Below are 20,370 nucleotides of genomic sequence, written 5' to 3'. Positions count from 1 at the left end.
ACTGGTAAAAATGCATGTTCCTACGTATTTTTGAAAAAAACTGGTAAAAATGCATGTTCCTACGTATTTTTGGAAAAACTTGTAAAAATGCAACTATTATACCAATGATTTTGAAAAAACCTATAGTGAAAAAATGTTGCTTAGGTTATCTGAAAATTTCAAAAAATTCGAGAAAGTCCTGAAGTTTTCAGGATTTTTTTTAAAATCTGGTAATTTGAATTGCATTGTTTTTGTATTTGCAATGAGAACTAAAGGATCAAACGACACAGTTGCTTCTAGGAAGAATATTAGAGTTGCAGGTGCTGCACCGAAGACTCATGCGAGGGGAAATGACATCGAGGACTCACATATCCAGGTAGAAAAGGTATCCCCGACCGGTTCTCACGGGAGGTGGATGACGGCCAAGAAGTTTCGCGCACCCCACAGTATCCGACATAGAGCATCTAGACACAATACTGGATGAACTATATATCCTGATGATGAGCTAATTGTTGAGGATGCTCTGGAAGCAATTGAGGATGACATGCAGATGGTGGCTGAGACAGAGGTGTCCCATCATTCTAAGACGTATGCTCCGACTAATACAGAGGTTACTCCTCATCCAAATACTGAGGCGTCTGATACGGGCGATATGGAGGTTACTCTTTTTGCTACGAGTGATATAGAGGTTACTTCTCCAGTTGATAAGAGGTTATTGCTCCGACTTAGATAGAGTCGTTTGTACACACAGATGAAGGGTTTCCTAAAGGGCCCAATGACCGTTCCGTGCTCACTAGATATGTCGATCATGTGGCATTCAGATTTTGGCAAGGAGAGTTATGTGTATGTTCTGTTGAACTTGACTTTATTTATTATTGATACGTTGAAAATAGTTGCTGCTTTTTACTTTGTTTGTTACAAGACCGACTTTAGTTGAAGGTGGCCACCCACGGGGGAAGGTGAAGAAGTTTTTAGATGCTCCGATGCCATGGGAGGTCCGGATAATTGTCAAAGATTGCGGTTTTCTTTCATTGGTATAATGTTTGTTGACGATGTTTAACGGTCAGCTATTGACAGCCTTTGTTGAGGGATGGCACCTAGATAAATCTTCCATCCACCTTCTGTTTAGTGAGATGACAATTTCCTTGGATGATGTCTCCTCTTTGTTCCATCTTCCCCTGGCAGGTAGTTTCTTCACCGCTCTTCTCATTAGCCAGCAATTAGCATGTATTACTATATACAACACTTGTTATTGAGGAGTGGTCATATAGGAGTTTAGGGTTAACAAGAGAGCTCACTTTTGCTTATCTTGGGTCCAAGATAGGTATGTCGATCTAGTGCATCAATCTATGCATGAGGCAACTTCTAGGGTATATATGCTACATCTTGTAGGATGTACTATCTTAACGGATAAGTCTCATGCATATACTGATGTGAAGTACATGTGGCTGTTTAATAGCCATGCCCAAGTCAGTTGGGCATGAGGGTGTGTTGCACCGACTGTCAAGGGTTCAATGACCCTTCACGTTTTTCTAGTTATCCGCGATGGGAGACCTTAGTGGATAGAAACTTACCTGAGAGGTTTATGCACCAGTTTGTGTATGTATATGATATCCCACGACCAATCCCTACTATTCCATCTGAGGGAATTGATAGATGGTTTGTTGGTAACATTATCAGCTCTATCCGTGCCATTAGAGATCATGCATTGGAGATTCAAGTCCCTATGCAGTGTGTGGATGGGTACTTGAAGTGGTACTTTATTTTATCACTTTCTCGCTTCATCCCACTTGTTGAGAATGGAGATAATGATAGACCTTCTCATGTTGGGGGACCTTCTAATGACGTGTCGCCGCCTTCACTGCCTCCACATGTTTTAGATGACCAGCAGCGGCTGTAGATGATATAAATCATTATGGATAACCTAATGGGTTTGGTAAACTCAAACGGTGAGGTTTATACTTTGGCATCACTTGCAACACACTTATCCCGTTAGGGACCTATGTAGATATTATTCTTATTTTTGTATCATTTGTATATTATGTGTATTATTATTCACACATTTGCACCATATAGTTTATTAGATAATATTTTGTCACTTCCATAGTTGCATGATGAACATAACTTAACATTTGACGAATAGCATAACACATGACGATTAACATAACTTAAGACAGACGTTTACATAATTTAAGAAAACAATAATAAATAACAAAACCTAAACACTTCTAAATGATTCTGAACGCTTTAACATCCTGATTATGTCGTCGAAAGATCTAGAAATTATCGCATCAATCCCGATCAGTCCATTTGTTAGCCTATGGTGTTATGTTCACCACATAATCTTCAAATCCTCGTCACTTTTCAATTCAATACGGTCGTATTTCACCATTCCATCAGTATTAATCCATGGTGCAAGAAACTCGGTTTTACTCACATTTTTGTTCCCAGTGTCGAACAACATATTCAATTTGAATCTCAGAAAGCGAGACATTTGGTGCCCTGCGTGAGCCTAAAATTAACAAGATGTTCACCCTGTTGAAGTTCACACATGCCAAAAACGCATTGTGAGACATTTTAAGATGTTATTTTTAATAACACATGATCCCTATTTATTCAAGTTTGAATTCATTATGGACCATACACAATTGTCGGTGCAGTCACAATTGTACAAAACAGTTAACAAAATCTCAACCCTTGAAATTAAACTACCGAATTTTTTACAGATCCTCTATAAATCTGGTAAATACATGAGGTTTTTTATAAAAAAAACTAGTGATTTTAAATTATCGGATTTTTCAAGGTTTTGCAAAAAAATCATGTACAACATGGTGTTTTTAAAAAAATCAATAAGTTTTACCACACATCAAGATGCAATAATCACCATACACCAACCCATGTAGTCAATACTCATATTTTGCAACCAAGGCCCCAAACCAACTGGAGCTTTCAAACATTCTAACAACAATTTCCAATTGATTCCAATACAACCATTTCAAATAATTAATTTATTAAAAATTATTTAATAATTATTATTTTAAATAATTTAAATAATAAAAATATTAATAGGGTAAAGCTAACATGTGCCCCAAAGACACGTGTTAAAAAACACAATAATAGAAAGTTTATCTTGAAAGAAATTATTAAAATATTAATTATATATTTTTAATAAAAATATTACACAATTTTCAATAATTTTTTTTTACATTTAACTCTTAACGTGTGCCCTAAGGATTTAGGACACACGTTAATATTACCCAGATTAATAATATATAACCAAGAAAAATAGAGGGTGTGAAGCCATAAATTTAATTGGTGTTGTGCATTATAATGGGTCACCAATTGGATTGGTGGACTTTTTTAAATAAAAATTGTTTGAAAGTATGGTAATTTTGAAATATATTAGGCAAAAAGGGGTCTTTTGGGATATTAGAGAAAAAATGGATTATTTTAGAAAAAAATCTCAAATAAATAATAGATGGATTAAAATTGAATTAATAAAATATAGGAAGCATTAGGTGTATTTAAGAGAAGAATTATTGATGATGTAGTACTAGGTTTAAAATAGTAGTACACTTGAGGTCTCATAGAATCCAGTCTTGGAAATAACCAACGGCAGTAGTACCATAATAATAGAAAAAGTAGTACACCTCAAATTTCCTAGTACTACTACATGCATGTACTGCAAGTTTGCAAAGTACAAACATTCCCCTTTATGCGATTACATATAGATTCACAAGGAATCCATTTTATATATAATTTGACAAACCAAAGTTTCAATGGAAACGCAATCTCAGCGATTTTTACATGAGTAAGAGAAGCTGCTTAAGGAAGAGAGGTAAGGTGATGTAATTTAGATGTAGAGAAGGTTGGGGGCTTGGATTAATAGTTAGAGGCAGGGAACAGGCTGAGCATGGATGAAACTATCAACAGATTAGATAACTGTTGTGGTTCCACTCATGCACTGCCTCTTCCCTGGCTCTGTTGACATTTTTCCGTAGTCCATTTCCTTTTCTATTATTCTTTTTTATGATCGATACTGATATGATCTTATCCTATTTTTAATTCTTTAGAAAGCTATAAATCCTATATAATCATGGAGCAAATGATTCTAAATCGTGATTTCAGACCTTTATTTTGCAGTCAAATGTGGAAAATTACTTGATGCAGAAGCAATTTCAATTGTGACACGGTTGCAGAGACTTCTAAAAATTCTATATTGCAGATGTAATTAGGGTTGTAGAGGATAATTAAATACTGAGCAAAAGTATTGATAGGACTCACGGGGCTGATCGCGATTCAACAAATATGTCAATTATCATTTATCTCATTCTAGTTTCAAATGCCTCTACATTTTTACAGTAGGCTTATTCTGTAACTTCTTGTACTACATAGTACATACCTATTTTTATGCTTAAGTGTGTGTTTGGATCCGCTTTTGACCACCAAATATCACATCTTAATGCAAGTTACTTCAAAATCCTGAAGCTCCAAAACTAAGCTTTTGCTATCAAAGCTAACGCAAGACTAAACGATGGCTAAGTCAATTTATCATACTCCATTGGAATATAAAACACAGAAATTCTGACAAAATAATGGAATAAGAAATATATTATGTTAAATAAAATTTATAACTTATAATATATGATAAAAATACTGAATTAAAAGGGTGATTGTAAATTTTAAATTGCAGTTCGCAACCGCAACTGCAATATTGCTGATGTAGTAATTTCTACAACCATCAGACACTAATTGCGGTGTAATTAAAACTTTTTTTTATCAAAACTCAATTTCAAAATTGCAAAACTTAATTCACGTTGCAACGGCTGCAGTGTGTATCACCTGCAACCGCAACCACAGTTTAAAACCATGATGAAGAGCATAAAAGCAAGCTATAAATCAGAGTAATGATATGCTGTATGGCCTCTTAATTCAACAGAGCCAAAGCCATGAATGAGAGAATACACATAAAAAGATGGGACTTACATGGTTGTATTGTATTATATTTATCAATCAATATTATCAGACAAGCGTAACGATTCAGTAAGATCAACAAGAACACTTGTATGATGATCTTCACCCAATTTATGATCAAATTTTCCAGATTCTATAAGCTCCAAATCCTCCAACAATACCACATAATGTTCTTCAACTTCACCAGCACTCTTTTCTCCTCCAACCATAGCAGCAACCATCTCCCATCTTTCCGGATGCCTCTCATCAACTAAAGCCAAAGCTAGCTCAAACAATTTGTTCTCTTTCCAACTCCAACCACATAACCCCTTTAGAATATCATCATCCATAGGATTCTAACTCCTCAAGATGATTGATGGAAAATTTAGTATAGCATTGCATTATGATAAAATAATTTACTAATTTTGTAGAATCTTGATGATTGTGTTTTCTTCAGTCTTCACCCTTTGGTGGAGTCATGTACCTGAAAAAATTACAATCATCTTATCTTTGATGTCATTAGAAGGGCCACATGAATGAGATATATTGAGATTAAATAAAACTCAACTTATGATAATGATAGATTGATTATTTTGGCCCTAAAACAGTATACTGATAATATAATATAATGGACAATATACCTCATTAGTATCTCAATATTTATTTCCTATTTAAGCTATGATTGATGTCATGTGGTCCTTGATTTTTTGAGCCGGCTTCATGATATTTTCGGACATGAAACAAGTAAGGCCAGAAATTGTTTATCCATAATTTTTTTTTCATTTCAAAATTTTCAATTTTATAGCTTGCACGGATAGTAGGTGAATTTGTGGTTAAGATTGAACAATGTGTTTGATCTTTGTGGAAGATTTGAAATGATTCGATGCTTCACCAACCAGAGATAGGTCACTTTCGATGGTGTAGTGTAGGGTCTGGTGAAAGGCTAAGATGTGGAAAGTAGAGGAAACTTATACACAAGAACATTAGGGAGATTAGAATGAAAATTTACTTTGTTTGGAAAATTTATAAGTTCACCAATATGGATAGGGAAACAATTTTGACTTTAACTGATTGTTTATTATGTTGAAGGAAAGGGGAGTTGGTAACATCGATCTTCCATTTGTAAATAATCTATGTTGGACTTTTGATATAGCTTATTTGGAAAATTGTGAGACACACATCAGTTGATTGAATAAATATGATTTTATAAATTGTAAGAAATGGTAAGATAAAGCTTATTTCTTAGAATTATTCCACTTTCATCAAGTTTGTTTAAAAAAACTCATGTTGTGTCTATGACCTTTATGTTTAAGGATGTGAGATAAGATCGTATACGTCGTTTCTTTTAAATTGATTGAGTTTTTCTTACATAAAAAGCAGTCAATTTTCGTTTCGGATCTGTGAAAAGTTTTGGTTCAATTTGTAAAATGAAGGTTGAATAATTACAAAATTATTAACTTAGGAACGTGTGTTTACACTTTTTTGATGTTTTCTGGAATATGATCCAACAATTGGTCTTTCACAACAATTCATATTCTTGAGGCAACTTTGTTGAGGTATCTTTTTTGACATCCTCGTGTCCGCTTTCCTCTTCATCAACTTTAGTGTCCTCACTTTTAGGAAGATCCACTTTGGATTGTCATCTTAGACTAAATCTTCCGTGATTATACATGAAACATCATAACTTGAAGAAGTATTTGTTCTCGTCTCTTAGGTTTGGTTTCATCAAAACCTACATGTACATATTCTTTAACAATATAGATTCTACTATTGAAAACCCTATAGGATTTACTATACAAGGAAAACCCAAGAAAGATTTCCTCATCAGCTTTCGCATCAAACTTACCTAGTTTTTACCTATGTTTAAAATAAAGAATTTATAGTCAAAAATGCATAAGTAAGAAATATTTGGATTTCTACCTTTAGTTAACTCATGTGGGGTTTTCTATAGGATAAGTCTAATGACATGTGGCATGCGGTGTTAATGGCATACACCCAAAAGTACTTAGGTAGACCTATTCCACTTATCATAGTACATTCTTATTCTTCTAAAACACAATTATTTTCGCTTTACAACACCATTCTACTATGGAGTGTGCGGACATGAGAAGTTATGGGTTATATCATTTTTCTCCCAAAAATATCTAAAGTGATAATTGAGAAATTCATCACCATGATCATATCATAAAAACAGTATTTTGAAATTGAATTAGTCTTGGACAGGTTTGGTAAATATAACAAAAGCTTCAAAAAATTCTTCCTTTTGGGCTAAGAATATAGTCTAAGTAAATTTACTGTCATCGTCCATTATCTCGAAGCCATAGTAATTTCTTCCAAGACTCTTAGTCATTGAGGGGCTAAAGAGATCTATATATATGGAGAAACTCGTGAGGTTTAGTTGTAGAAACACTATTTTTTGGTTTAAAATACACTCTTGTTTGCTTTTCCATCTGGTATGCATCACATAACTTCACTTTTGAAAATTTATTTTAGGTAGACCAATAACTACATTCTCGGATGCTATCTTATTAATCAAATAAAAATAAACATAGCCTAAACGTCTTTGTTATACCAGGAGTCTTCTCTTCAGGTGATTAAATATTTAGTACCACTAATTGATACATCATTTGAGTTCAACTTATAAACATTAGAAATTATATAAACCTAAAACACTCTTTCCTTATCAAACTTATGTTCAATTAGAAAGCATAAGGCATCAAAAGTGATATTATACTCTTTGTTGCATAATTGATTAATGTTTAGGAGGTTGTGTTTAAGCCCTTTAACTAAAAGAACACCATATATGGTGATTATGAAGGGACTTACCGGAGAACATTTACCTAATACTTTACCTTGATCATTGTCTCCATAAATGACGTAGACGTACTCTTTATGAAAAAAGTCGATAAGCATTGATGTGTCTCCCATCACATGCCTTGAACCACATCTTATTTACAACTGTAAGACATTCCTGGATGAAGATCAACAAGGTAATTTAGGTACCCAACTTGTGTTGGACCTTTTTGGATTAGTGCTAGGACTTTTAGGTATTTCTGTCATCATACCACTAGGAAATTTTACGTTCCTAATTTGACATAGAGGCCTAATTTCACCATTTCATCGCAGTAATGACGAATCACTTTAAGAGAATTATTCTTTCTATACTTCCTACTAGTGAGTTGGACATTTTTCTTCTAATGTATTCTAAAACTTTAGCCTTGATCACTTTAACTAATATAAGTAATATAGGGTGATTTAAAGAGGTATTGTCCTTTAAAATTATCTATTTCAAGGTTTAGTATAAGAATCTCACTTAACTTCATCTACATTTTATTCTAAAGTGTTAAGATATGCAAATGCTCATTAATAAGAGATGTATGTTCCTCTTTTAAGGATTCTAAATCACTTTTAAGTCTTAAGATTTCTTCCTCAAGTTTTAAAATCTTTTTCTTTTTGGAGGAAATTTTCTTAAAAGCGTTTAAGTCTACAACATGCATTTCATGAAATTTTCTTAATATTTTATTAGAACAATCTAAACTCTTGTGCTTTTTGTATGAAAGCTAAAACTATAGAAAGCTTGGTGTTAGATTATTGGGTTGAACATGTGTAAAACTTCAAGTTGCTGATAGTGACAATATCAAGAGGAAACTCTTTGAGACTATAGTATATCGCATGGTTTAAGGTTAAACCATAATAATTTTTCAGTGTGATATCTTTAAACTCTATCTCTTTATTTTATGTCTATTATCATATATTGCTTAATCTCTGCTTCTAACCTCTTTTTAAAATTTATCAACCTAAAATAAATTGTTTTCTAAAGATTTTTAGAAATAAAATATCACAGTTCACCTTCATCTCCTGTGTTTGGAGTTGTTTGTTCAAACGAAATGACCAATAAACCAACATAATCAAAATCCTTAGCCTAAATAGATGGCGTCTCCTCATTTTCATAAGGAACTGAAAAAGACAATCTCTGATGAGAAGCGACCACTTCACTATTTAGGAGGCTTCTCAATCTCTAAATTAATTGAGGCGTCCGCCTCCAAGTTAACATGGGCTTTTTTCTTGTTAGTCATATGATTTTGTTATAGGAGTAGATCTGAGGTTGCCAAATGTTTCTAGCTACACGGTCAAAATCGGAGTTGCCTGGATGATTCTAGTATTGGTTGCGGGTTTTCTTTACTTGGTGCCTCGAGTTAACAAGTTGAACAAGCATTCATAGTTTTAGAGGTTAACCGCATATCCTACATTAAAAGGATGACTCGCCCCATCCACTTCACTATTGAACCAAAACCCAAAGATGTACAATCAAGTTAAAATGTATTAGAATCAGTCTCTCGATCGACTTCTCTATCAGACGATTGCGCCTATAAACACCTAAAGATAGCTAATTAATATTCATTTACTTTTTATATATCAGTACCTAAAGCTCTCTTGCGGCCCCAAAACACAATCAGAATAATATGTTTTCTACTCACAGCAAATACACCTACAAATATAAATATGATAACATTAAAGTGAATGGAATCCTCATACCTTTGTATTTGTAACATTGATGTCAAATAATTAATTTAGTTTGTAAAGGATCAAACCTGATCGGAAGATTTGAATAAAATGAACATGGCAAAAAAGTCTAACAATGTTGCACTAACACAACAAACCACATAAAAACAAGAAAGAATATTTAAATCTATATGTAAACAACTAATTTAAATAAAAGACAATGCAAATTGATGATTCTAGGGGGAAATGGCCCAAAAATCACCCATCTCCGGTAAATGAGAGCAATGTTAAATTGTTATCTTTTTTCTCCGTTACACTCAAGACGAAACACAGTTACAAACGTGTGACACGATGGAGTTCATAAAAATAGGTAAAGAGTTTGTTTTTAGTACATAGCTAAACATAATTTGAATTTGTCTTATTTTAACTTTTTCTCACAATTTCAACTTTGGTTCACTCTGCAAGTTTCATTTCTGTTTATTCACTTTAAACATCTTATATTAATAGAAAAAGGTAATTAAACTTATTATACACAGATTTTAAAAAATGGTGACGGTCGCATTGCTAGTGCGGAAATGCTTTCGCAATTTCGGTCTGTATAGGTGTCACGATAATAATTATGATCATTGCGCTGTGAATTAATCACAATTTATTTTTCAATACACAAAATAGTGATACCGGTGTCAGTATCAACATTTGTCAAAACTGTTTTGTCGATGGTCATTTTTGCGATCGCAGACTATACATAATATGATAATACAAATAATTTTAATAAAATTTGTGAATTATTGAGGTTAATTCACACCGCAAAATCGAAATCACAAAATCCTTAATGCTACCTTCAAATCGACCATTATATAAAAATCGAAATTGCAAAATTCTTAACACTACTTACAAATTAGAGTGATTCATTCTCAAAATAATATTATATTTCTCTTTTATCAATACTATACAAAGAGCAGTGATACATATATACTAATCCAAATTTATTTCTACTATATCATTATTATTTTCTTAATCTATATAACATCTCCTATAGGAGTTTCTCCTATATATATACTCCTTTGTGGCAATGATTCATGCAATTTAGCTTCCAGGTTTAGAGAACCCAAGCTCAAATGGTATACCAGTAGCAGGCAACCAAATTCCACCTTGAATCCATTGATCAGCAGTGTATTTAGTTGCATCAGCTTTGCTAAGAACACCTTTGCTCCACTTAACTCTTGCCTTAACATCGGCACCAGGTCCAGTATTAGCATACTCGGCAAAGTAACATGTGTCGAGAAATAGATTCCCGTTCCAAGGAAGAAATCCCACTGGTTGAATCAAATCACCGATGATATTCTCCATGAATATTGCCCTAGAATATGCTTTCCATGGTCTTGCCAAATATGATTTCACCTTCAATCTATCTGCCTGTAGTGCTGGTTCCGGCATGATCTCACAGTTTTGCATGACAACTCCTGTAGGCATGTTCTTTTGAATTGTTCCGTCGGCTACAACAATGTTTTGCTGATTTGCACTGGGTTTTCGGACTATTATCTTCGAGTTTTGTATCAGTGTTGATCCGTAGCCGAAAATGAAATCCACTGTTCCAGAAATTTCGCAGTTTCTGTAAAACTGACGATGGGCGTGCGCGTATAATGTGTCTTGGTAACCCCGCATGGCACAGTCGTAGAAAGCCGATCGGTCGCCTTGCACTCGTAATGCCACTGCTTGGTGCTTGTCTGGTCCTGCTGTATTCTCAAATGCTATTGCCTTGCAAATGAAATCTTCAGCAACATTTGCTGCATACACATCACAAAAATTTTAATATATTAATTTCGAGGCGCTTAGATCACAGTTTTAAATTGCAGTCTGCAACAAATACAATTACGAGTAGGAAATGCGACTATAATTAAGAAGAACTTACAGAATGTAGCAGATCTCATGGTCTTCCAACCATCAACAACATTTTTCTTTCCGGTGATAATAGTCTTAGTAGGGCCATCACCGTACATTAAAATTTTCTTCTTCTTCTTGTCAATCGTAATATATTCGTCATAGACACCGGCCTTAACGTATATAACATATCTACCAACATGATTTTTGGGGTACGAATTAATCGCCTCAAGAACAGTCTTAAATTTGCCACTACCATCTTTGGCAACAACCACATTAGGCGTAACGGCAGCTCCTGTACTCATATCAGCCAACAACTTACGATCCGGGCCAGTCATCCATTCAGGGTAACCATCACTATCCACCTCAAAAAGACGACGATGCGAAGGTTGCACATTCAAATCCAAATTCAACGTAGATAGTACTTTCGAAACTGCAGTCACAATATCAAGCGCCAACCCGGTAAGTTTCTCCACCTGATCCAAACTACCAGTTTGTAACTCGGTTTGAACCTTCTTTTCGCCGTCTGTTTCAAAACCATCAAGACATGATTGTTGGTACGCAATGACAGCACCCAACCAGTTCTTAAGATCAGCAGCGCGCTCGTTCGCATTCTGACCGTGGGCGTCATTAACTAAAATATTAGAAGCCTGTAACTCATCGATTGCGAATTGTAACAGGTCTTTACAATCCTCAAGTGCCATCTTTGTGGTGTTTTCTTTTTTGTCATTCTCAATTATGAGCTTATCGCTCATGTTTAAAGCTTTGAAGACAGTTTCCAAGGAGCTTTTAACAACGGCTTTTATGTAATCATTTGGGTCCGATGTGTTAACCGGAGTTAGAGTATCAACACAGAATTTATTGTCATCGCTGTTTTGACACACGGCCTGAACCGCTTTAGTATGCGCATTCAAATCGCCGCCGCCTCCACTGTCACCTGGCTGGTTGGTTCGAACAAGAGCAACAACACCTAATGCAACACCAACTACAAGAATGAGAGAAACTGCTGAGACAATTATTTTACTTTCCATTGTTGTTGTAACCTGTTTGTATTTTTTAACATTCAATGTGGTTTTATATATCTTCTCGTCAATGGTTTTTCTTCCCTACTATTTTTGGATGAAGTTGTGAGATATTGATATTTAAGGACACGTTGACCATTTCTTGAAACCGAGACTTTGTTATCCATCACTTTGGTCACATTTTCATCCGCTCAATTATTTTTAGTGGTGTTTTATGAGGCGATTTTGAAGGGTTTATTGTTTTTCATTAATCTAAACCTTTGGTCATATAGTTTTAAACATGAACCAGACACTATATATGGAAAAATGCATGTTTGTTTGTTTTTTTTTGCTGTTGTCAAATTAAAGTATCTCTATAGATAGTGCATAAGTTAGTATGGTAGGTGAAATTTATTTAAGGGTTCATATATCTCAAAATATGTTTTTACATAAATACATGTCACAGATTGAACCCTATCAAATTATTAAAGATTCAAGTATCAATATGAAAGAACAAAATCAAATAAAAGAACATAAGTTTTTTATTTTGACAAGTAAAATAAATAAGTTATAATGACATAAAATAGAAGCATTCAGTGGCACCAAAAATTCTTCTAATAAATTAGATTAGGCCTTGGTTGGATCGGCTGCAATATAGATGAATCTTCTGGAAGAAATACGGAACATATACATGTGGTGGCATATATATTGCAAAATATAGTGAGGTAGACTTTGTCCGGGATAAATCATGATCAAGTTATTAAGTATTTAGTGTATAAGGTAAAATAGTGAGTGTGTTCTTTCATCGGTTTCCTTATATACAGAGAGATTAGATTTCTTTTTCACCATTCATCATGGGATTGTGGTTGGTCTTATTCTACAGCTAACTTCCCATCTCTTTTGTTATTATCATGATCATGCTCCTCTAGTCTTGGCCGAGTAAACTCACATTTGTGCGTGTGTCTTCAAGCCTAAGATAATCAAGTAATAGATAGTTAAGTCTAATTATGTAATTTACAAGTTTATTAATATGGTATTCATACATTGCTCGGAAAATTGTGGATCCATGTGCTTGAAGGTATAATTAAGAAGTGATCCAACATAATAAAATTTATGAATAACAAGTCAATCATAATAATTGCTAAGATGATGACATGATTTTTATGATGATAACACCTGAAGTCAAGCAACTGTTGAAGTTAATCCAAGAGAACAAATATGCACGTGAATTCATGATGACATGGTTGATAAAATCCTCCCGTATCAAGCTAAAGAAATTTGTTCAAACTCAATGATGCGTCTGCAAGTGCATGGAAGTATCGAAGTAATATAAAAGATTGTCGAACCCACATAGACCAATATCAAACTATTGTATTCTATATTGTCGCTTTGTAAAGCTAAGGCTAATGAATAATTGATTTAGGGGAAACTAAGAACTAAAACTGAAATAAAATAAAGATTAAGATAAATATAAGAAAAGAGAGACCGGAATGTGTATTCCGTGTATCTCAGGGACTATGTAACTCGTTGGCTTATAATAAGGTTAAAAAAATATCTAGTAGAAAATATTAGTTTAAAGACTAAACCTTGCATTCTCGTGGTTTTAATAAAGTCGTGTTCCTTAACCATGGGATTTTGCTCTCGCTCCCCATTCTAATCGAGGAACGCGTTTTGAAAATTGAACAAGTTCTAATTAATCCTAAAGCGCTCTCGCTGTGTTTAAGATTAAAGCTTAGTTTCTACTATTCGGTTCGACCTCACGCTCTCGCAGGGTCGGCTCGAACCTTAGTTAATTTCCCATTCTCGTGGCAAGATCATGTTAAGTAACCTCTCACTCTCGTGACAAAGCTATTTAAATTAAGTTTGAAAACGAAGACCAAAACAAAATTTTCAAATAAAGATTTAACTGACTTCGTTACCGAATCCTGTTGGAGACGACGGCCCTCACATACCAGACTCAAGACAGTTTAGCCAAACATGAAGTTAAGCGTAAACAAACTAAACATAAAGATCGCAGTTAAGATCAGCATGTCAATTAAATTTAAACAAACGAAACAATAGAAATGAGAAATGAGATAAAAAAGAAACCTGTAAAAGCGGAAATAAACGAAACTGGAATTACTGCTGAAATTATCTTTGCATACAATAACTTGAAACCAATTGAAAATATGCCGGCATGCTTGAAGAATCCGGTACAAAATTAAAAATAGCAAACTCCTAAAGTTAGATTTGTGATAGCTCTTCCACACCGGAAGAGCTATCACTTTTACATGTAATTCTCTACTTAAAAACTAAGAACAATGCACTGCTTGCAACGAAAAATGGTCGACCTCCCTGAAACTGTCCAGAACTCCCTTTTATAACTCTCTGCTAAATTCTTGTAAAGTACGTGGAGACCATTCAGGAACTCGTGACTTCATGGCAAATATCCGGAAGACTTTGTTTGTTAGAGACATATCAGAGGATTGGGTTCGTTTGGTTACGTGGAGTAAACCACGAAAACAAAGTGTGTGGCCTGTTGCTGAGTTATGGCGAGGGCCACAGGCTTAAAGGTGCTTTGACGTGGCTGAACCTGTGGTGAGGGCCACAGATCCGCGGCTAGGGCCACAGCTTTAGAAACTGCATTTTCTACTCTTTTCTTCCATTCTAATAATCTTCTCTTTTTCTTCGCCACTTCTCGTTCTTTTTATACATGGAAGCTTTGTGTTAGAAATTACCTGAAATGAAATAGAAATATCGGCATAACAAAACATAAATAAACGAAAAAACGGTACTAAAGTGCATGCAAGATAATCAATTAAGGAATCAAAAGTTAAAAACTAGGGTTTTGACTTTTTCATGAAGAAATGCATGTTTTTTGCTCCACTTTGAATGGTCATAACTTCTTCATTAAGCAATCATTTTTTGTGTTCCAAAGCTCAATTTGAAGAGAAAGTCAAGATCTACAATTTCGTCAATGTGAGGAGTTTTCCACAAATGAATGAATTTTAAGTTATGGAGCCATGAAGTTGACTACTTTTTCTCCAACACTTAGAAAATTTTACAAGACAACATAGTTCCTTAAAAATGTCCAACTTTGAGGCCACCTTTCATCAAGATCCTTTGAGAATTTGAGAAAATACCAAACATGAAAGTTATAGAAGATGTTCGAGGATTTCTAAAAAGTATGAACTCCTCCATAACATTTTTGAGCTAGGAGATTCGATATCCAACTTGTACATATTTAAGTAGAAAGAGTGTTTGATATGATTTAATGGGAGTATAGAAAAGTTTAAACCGACAATCTATTAAAATTAATCTCTAAAGTTTTAATCAATTTATATATAAAATTACACGAGTTATACAGGATATTGTAGTTAATTAATTACAACGTCATTTTTTAAATAAACGAATTCACATATAAAAAAATTCAAATTACATAATAGTTGTACAAGTACAAAAATTTCTCATGAAAAGATTCTACATGAGCTAGCTTGAAATTGAAACCAGCTTCAAAATAGAATCAACATGCATGGCATGTAAGCTAGTAAGTTTTTCCTAAGTATATAACTAATCAAACAAACATGTGTACATAATAAAAGCACACAATTGTAGCTACCAATGTATTAAAATCTTCTACTTTCCAAATCCAAGTACATAAGGAACACCAGTAGCCCTCAACCAATCCTCAGCTCTTCCAGCAGGTCCAGCTCTAAGGAATTGTCCTGCAGTGAATTGAGCAGCTTCATTCCTATTAATATTTGGATGATAACCTTTCCACTTAACCCTTCCATTAAGATTAGCACCAGGTCCAGTATTAGCATACTCAGCATAATACAATGTATTCAGAAATTGAGTTCCAGCCCAAGGACTCCACCCTTCTGGTACGATAAGATCGCCGATATTTGATTCCATAACAACTGTCCTAGAGTAGTCTTTCCATGGCCTGCCTAGATATGATTTGAACTGCATCCTGACCGGGAACAAAGCTTTCTCTGGAACGATTTCGCAGTTCTGGATCACGATTCCTGTGGCCATGTTACGTTGTTTTGTTCCGTCTGCGGTTACTGTGTTGAACTGACCAGGTCCTGGTTTTCTGACGATGATTCTTGAGTTTTGGATTACGGTTGGAGATGCGCCGAATATGAAGTCTACTGTGCCAGAGATTTCACAGTTGCGGTAGAATTGACGATTTGTTTGGACGTATAATGTGTCTTGGAAACCATGCATGGCGCAGTCGAAGAATGCTGACATGTCTCCTTGGTTTCTAAATGCCACTGCTTGATGTTTTGCTGGACCAGCTGTGTTCTCGAATGCTATTGATTTTGCGATGAATCCTGGCGCAGTATTTGCTGCACGCATGCATAATTAATTCAAGTTAAATTGATTGATAAATTAAAGATATTGGCTTAATTGACGCCGATTTCAATACTTACCGAATGTGGCTGTCTGCATTGTCTTCACGCCATCGGCGAAGTTCTTGTGACCGGTGATAATGGTCTTTGTCGGGCCATCACCGTACATAAGAATATTAATAGACTTTTTCGGAACGGTGATGTACTCGTCGTAGACTCCGGCCTTAACATAGATAATGTATCTCCCTTTGAATCCCTTTGGGTAGGAATCAATAGCCTCTTTAACTGACTTAAATTTACCGCTACCGTCTTTAGCAACCACTGCATTAGGTGGAGGACCTCCTCCACCTGGGTGTTTAGCTAGTAGCTTGCGATCCGTAGCCGAGAACCATGTGGGCAGTCCTTCATCGTCAATCTCGTTAGCGTCCAGAAGACGACGAGAAGCTGGATTCAATTCCAGCTTCAAATCGAAAGCCTGAAGAATGTTAGCCATGCTAGCTACAATGTCAAGTGTGATGCCAGTTAGTTTCTCCATTTGGTCCAAACTATCTGTCTGCAACTGTTGTTTGATCTTATCCTCGCCGTTCGTCTCGTTATTAAACCCTTCCATACACGACTGTTGGTACGATATAACAGCGCTCAACCAGTTTCTAAAATCAGGCGTCTGTTCATGAATCGCTTGAATGTTGTTATCGCGAACCAAACTAGCCGAGGCTTCAAGACTGTCGAGAGCAAATTGCATCAAGTCTTTGCAATCATCAAGTGCCATTTTGATACCGGGATCTTTGTCACCGTGTTCAAGCGATAGCCTATCACTCATATTCAACGCAGCAATAACGCTTTGCGCGCTCGCTTGAACTACAGCTGCTAAATAAGCTGTTGGATCAGAGGCATTGGCAGGTTTCGCGGTGATAAGAGTGTCATGACAAAGTTTTTGATCTTCAGTTGCTTGACACATGGATTGCACATTTTTCTCGTGTGCTGCTAATTGAGGATCACTGCCCTTTTTGTTAACGACGACAACAACACCGATGGCAACACCCACCACAAGAATGATGGATACACCAGAGACTAGTACTTTTCCGTTCATTGTTTTTTATTCTAGTCTTTTTTTTTTCTTTTTAATTCATTCCCTTATTTGGTTTTCTTGTGTGAAAGAAAGTTATTGAATATAGTATTATTGGCATAAGGATAATGGGTTCTTATAGGTAATTCAACTTTTTTCATGAGTCTTAGAATAGATGAGAAAGACAACAACCTTAAGATCAATGAGTGTTCAGAATTGTAGTTGATAAATATAACACTGTTATTTCTTTCTATAATAAGCAAATATTGGAATTTTCAGGGTACAATTTAGCGTTGAATTGGTGGTGGAAAAGGTTAGCTTGTATTGTGATAGCTAAAAATAGTTGAGGCATGGAGCATTTTTCTATGCATTTTTCAGTCTATAGATATGCATGCAAAACCGTGGGATAAATCGTGGTTGGTTAACTTGTATGATTTGTTACCGTTGATTGAGATGGTAACGTTACACTATTATATCATATTATGTTTGTAAATAAAATAATTTTGCACTTTATTATCTAAGATGCACTCAAAATTAGATTTTTTTTTTTTAGTTATTTTGTATGTTAGTTTGTTAATATAGCTTAGTTTCTCTTTATAGTGCAAGAGATAAACTAACCATTACGGGATCTTGGAAACAAAACATATAGTAACTCAACTTTATTTTATTTTGGTTCTAGATATGGTTATGTTCTGCTCTGGGCCGAGCAGGCCCAACGTTCATATTCATATTGAGGCCGAACTAGCCTAATTCCTGCACTCAGGTCGAGCAGGCCCAATCACTCAAGCTCCAATAATGTCTCTAGTAGCCGTTACAAAGTCAGCTCCACGTAAGATTATGTGGTCAAACCAACTGCGAAGGATTCGGACAATTTCCTCTGAACCCTACGTCATGCTCACCCAAAACACAAGCCACTGGCTGACGCAGCCCTAACAAAGGGAGTTCTGGCAGTTTCATAGCACGTGGGCCTCCATTAGATTTGGCCCAATTAGGGAACTTTGGTCCAGCGATGGGGACTATAAATACCCTCTTTCAATAGAGGATCAGGTATTCATTCATTCTCTCACTAAATCCCGTACTTGCTCTCTGGTTGCTTTCTTACTTTGTCATCGGAGTACCTTGCAGGTACACCCCCTCCAATTCTTCAAGTCCACCGCAAGCTGACCTTGATGATCCACTCTGATTAGGTAAGATCAGGTTACAAACATATATTATAGGTCATGTTTTATGCAAATATGACAGTCAGGGATCGACTTACTTGTATCGAAATGTCTAAAAAGTGGTGTCTCGTTGCAAGGTGTCAATGGCGATACAAGTGTGAAAGGGAACATTGTGGATTCGCACTTGAGAGAGAGGGAGTGTTAGAATAATAATGCAAGTTAATGCTCCCTAGTGAAAAACTTCTCCAACAAAATGGTATCATCTCGTTGCAAGGTGTCAACGGCGGTAGGGTTACTTGTATCGAAATGCAAGGCTCGGGAAGTGGTGTCCCGTTGCAAGGTGTCAACGGCGTTACAAGTGTGAGAGGGAGTATTGTGGACTTACACTTGAGAGAGAGTGTTAAAATAATAATGCAAGTGTGAGTAAGTGGAGAAATAGTCCAACATTTGATAGAAATATGGTGACTTGAACATTAATAAGTGGCAGAACCCGCTCACCTATCACCTTAAAGTTTCTAGTGAATAAGTGGTGTATCTCTCAGAAAGTTGTCTAATCCTACACTATGTATCAATTCTCCATAGTGAAAAACTCCCCCCACATAAACAAACTTTTTATGCAAGTTCAATCGGAGACACAAACTTTTTACACACAAACGTATCATAATTATAGGCACCACGGATAAGGGTCCAGCCAACTCAATACATTTGTAAAAAAAAATTATGGCAAATTATTTGTAAACTTGAATTCTAAATCTCAAACTCTTTAACTTTAAGCCAAAATTTTGTTTTATATATTTTTAAAAGTAATATTTAATTTAAAATCTTTTAAAAAAAATTGTTGGACAACTAAGTTTGTCAATTATGTACTTGATAAATACAATGATGTAAAGTCTACTCGCGTGTATGGATGCATTTAAAAAATTCCAAAATTTTATTTTATATATTTTTAAAAGTAATACTATTTAATTTAAAATCTTTTTAAATAAATATGTTGGACAACTAAGTTTGTCAATTATGTACTTGATAAATACAATAATGTAAAGTCTACTCGCGTGTATGGATGCATGTAAAAACTGAATGATCCTCCCTAAAAGTTGAGATATTTATAGCATGATCCATGGCTCAAAAATGTGAGTGAAAACGTGGGGACTGTGTTTTTTATTGAATGAAAAATACATGTTTGTATTTCCTAATATAAACATGTTTTTATTTTATTTTTGTGAAAACTTCTTGATCAAAAATTTAATTGAAAGATTGTTTGAATGTTTAAAAAATATATATTATATTGAAAAACTATAAATATAAAAAATAAATTTTACATATAGAGTTATAAAACAAAGACAAATTTAATCCTAAATTTTTAGTTTGTTATTTTTTCAGTTAGGTCCTAAGTTTTTTTTTCTTTTTGATTGATTTTTTTATGTTTTTTATATTTGCACATTAACCTTTAAATTATCCTCCTCTAGCTCTATTGTCATTTATTTTACATTTTA

General features: G+C 34.8%; 3 protein-coding genes and 1 long non-coding RNA gene across 4 annotated transcripts; 1 reads left to right on the top strand and 3 right to left on the bottom strand.

Annotated features, from left to right (window-relative positions):
* Positions 1–3,560: 3,560 nt before the first annotated feature.
* Positions 3,561–4,459, top strand: LOC131643976 (uncharacterized). Its single transcript, XR_009296333.1, has 2 exons — positions 3,561–3,817; positions 4,108–4,459. It is a non-coding gene; the product is annotated as an uncharacterized LOC131643976 (long non-coding RNA).
* Positions 4,460–4,852: 393 nt separating this feature from the next.
* On the bottom strand, positions 4,853–5,680 carry LOC131643975 (protein RADIALIS-like 3). The gene has a single exon (XM_058914352.1). It carries the CDS (start codon positions 5,280–5,282, stop codon positions 4,989–4,991), a length of 294 nt encoding a protein of 97 aa, XP_058770335.1. The 5' UTR covers positions 5,283–5,680; the 3' UTR covers positions 4,853–4,988.
* A 4,666-nt stretch (positions 5,681–10,346) lies between these two features.
* On the bottom strand, positions 10,347–12,387 carry LOC131643973 (pectinesterase-like). The gene is made up of 2 exons (XM_058914349.1): positions 11,348–12,387; positions 10,347–11,222 (listed from the first exon to the last, which is right to left on the bottom strand). Exons 1-2 carry the CDS (start codon positions 12,345–12,347, stop codon positions 10,522–10,524), a joined length of 1,701 nt encoding a protein of 566 aa, XP_058770332.1. The 5' UTR covers positions 12,348–12,387; the 3' UTR covers positions 10,347–10,521.
* A 3,320-nt stretch (positions 12,388–15,707) lies between these two features.
* Positions 15,708–17,832, bottom strand: LOC131643972 (pectinesterase-like). Its single transcript, XM_058914348.1, has 2 exons — positions 16,733–17,832; positions 15,708–16,648 (listed from the first exon to the last, which is right to left on the bottom strand). Exons 1-2 carry the CDS (start codon positions 17,739–17,741, stop codon positions 15,933–15,935), a joined length of 1,725 nt encoding a protein of 574 aa, XP_058770331.1. The 5' UTR covers positions 17,742–17,832; the 3' UTR covers positions 15,708–15,932.
* Between the last annotated feature and the right edge of the window lie 2,538 nt (positions 17,833–20,370).

Source organism: Vicia villosa, linkage group LG1 (assembly GCF_029867415.1).
Source record: "Vicia villosa cultivar HV-30 ecotype Madison, WI linkage group LG1, Vvil1.0, whole genome shotgun sequence".
Classification (NCBI taxonomy): Eukaryota; Viridiplantae; Streptophyta; class Magnoliopsida; order Fabales; family Fabaceae; genus Vicia; species Vicia villosa.
Note: the sequence above shows the minus strand (reverse complement) of the source record. Positions and strands in the feature narration are given on the sequence as shown.

Coding starts and splice junctions, on each gene's coding strand:
- LOC131643975 (XM_058914352.1), bottom strand. CDS start 5,282: ATGGATGATGATATTCTAAAGGGGTTATGTGGTTGGAGTTGGAAAGAG.
- LOC131643973 (XM_058914349.1), bottom strand. CDS start 12,347: ATGGAAAGTAAAATAATTGTCTCAGCAGTTTCTCTCATTCTTGTAGTT. Junction 11,223..11,347: donor CATGAGATCTGCTACATTCT/GTAAGTTCTTCT, acceptor ATGTGTATGCAG/CAAATGTTGCTGAAGATTTC.
- LOC131643972 (XM_058914348.1), bottom strand. CDS start 17,741: ATGAACGGAAAAGTACTAGTCTCTGGTGTATCCATCATTCTTGTGGTG. Junction 16,649..16,732: donor AATGCAGACAGCCACATTCG/GTAAGTATTGAA, acceptor GCATGCGTGCAG/CAAATACTGCGCCAGGATTC.